The following is a 1232-nucleotide window of genomic DNA, read 5'->3' on the forward strand; positions in this document are numbered from 1 at the left end:
CTCAAGGATACTAATCTTTATATTTCTCTTTTGTATTATTAGATCTGCTTTGCTGTTTTCTCTTGGCTGTGACAAGCTGTCTGATGGTCATTATAACAGTAGTTCACTATCATTACAAACAACAGTAACATATGTAAATTTTACAAGAGGTTCACCAACTTTATCAAAAAGTGCTATAGGACCACTGGCCTCATTCTGTACTTGATCATCATTATAATCACATCAACAGCTTCACTTCTCAAACCAACCAACCACAGAAGCTTTGCCAGTCTCATGAGATCCACTGTTACAGAGCCCATTTAGTACAGCTTTTAGTAATATTTTATCTATTAAGGAGAGCACTGAAGCATGGAGTCTGTATCAGCCCCTGAACTAGTTAGCAGACTTGTTGACTGTGTAGCCCAGTTAATAATAATAGTGGAAAAGATTTTACAATTAATTTCCCAAGGACAAGGTCCTTGTGTAAACCAAAATGATGGACCAGAACAGGCAGAAGCAGGTGCACCTGCTTATGAGGAAGATTTGCTCCCAGACCTTGGTGATCTCTCAGACTTAGAATCAGTGTTTACATCAAGAGAAGATGAAGACCTAATCCTTGACATAGATCAAACCATGTTAGAGATAGATGAAACATATGACGATGTACTACTCTCTGGGATAAACGAAGACTTGGGAAATGGGTAAGACCTAATTTGCTTCTAACCAGCGTGTGAGAACTGATCATTTCTCTGTTTCAAATATATTCCGATTTTTCTGAATATTAACAATATGAGTTCTATCCTAGTTCTGCACATTTTCATTACTAATACTGTAGAGAAGAGGTAATATTTCACTTACTTCCAGTAGAGGCTGGTCTCTTTTCTTCTTTGTATCTATTTAAAAAGCTCTGACTTTAGTCATATGGTTCTTTCTTTACCTGTACTTATTCTCCTGCTAGGACTCCTGACAACGGGAATGGACAATAGAAAACAGAAGAAACGTCTCACCTAACAATGGAATGAAGACCTGATGAACTTTATCATATCTTGGGACCCAATGTCACTGTTCTACAATGAATGGAAACTAAAGAGGGGAATATCCCCAGGATGGCATGGCAGTGAATACATTCATAATAACAGAACAGTATTGGGATACTTGTACTTGAAAAGATGTGATTCCTTACCAAGCCTTTAGGAGAGAATGTGTTAACCAAAGGATGCTATTGCAGACTAGGAGAAATAATTTTGAAAAAG

At 37.3% G+C, this 1232-nt stretch overlaps 1 protein-coding gene across 1 annotated transcript; it reads left to right on the top strand.

Moving 5' to 3' along the window:
* The first annotated feature begins 348 nt into the window (after positions 1-348).
* TRPC5OS (TRPC5 opposite strand) lies at positions 349-684 on the top strand. The gene has a single exon (XM_036912674.2). The coding sequence runs from the start codon at positions 349-351 to the stop codon at positions 682-684; it is 336 nt and encodes a 111-aa protein (XP_036768569.2).
* Positions 685-1232: the final 548 nt, after the last annotated feature.

Source organism: Manis pentadactyla, chromosome X, assembly GCF_030020395.1.
Source record: "Manis pentadactyla isolate mManPen7 chromosome X, mManPen7.hap1, whole genome shotgun sequence".
Lineage (NCBI taxonomy): Eukaryota > Metazoa > Chordata > Mammalia > Pholidota > Manidae > Manis > Manis pentadactyla.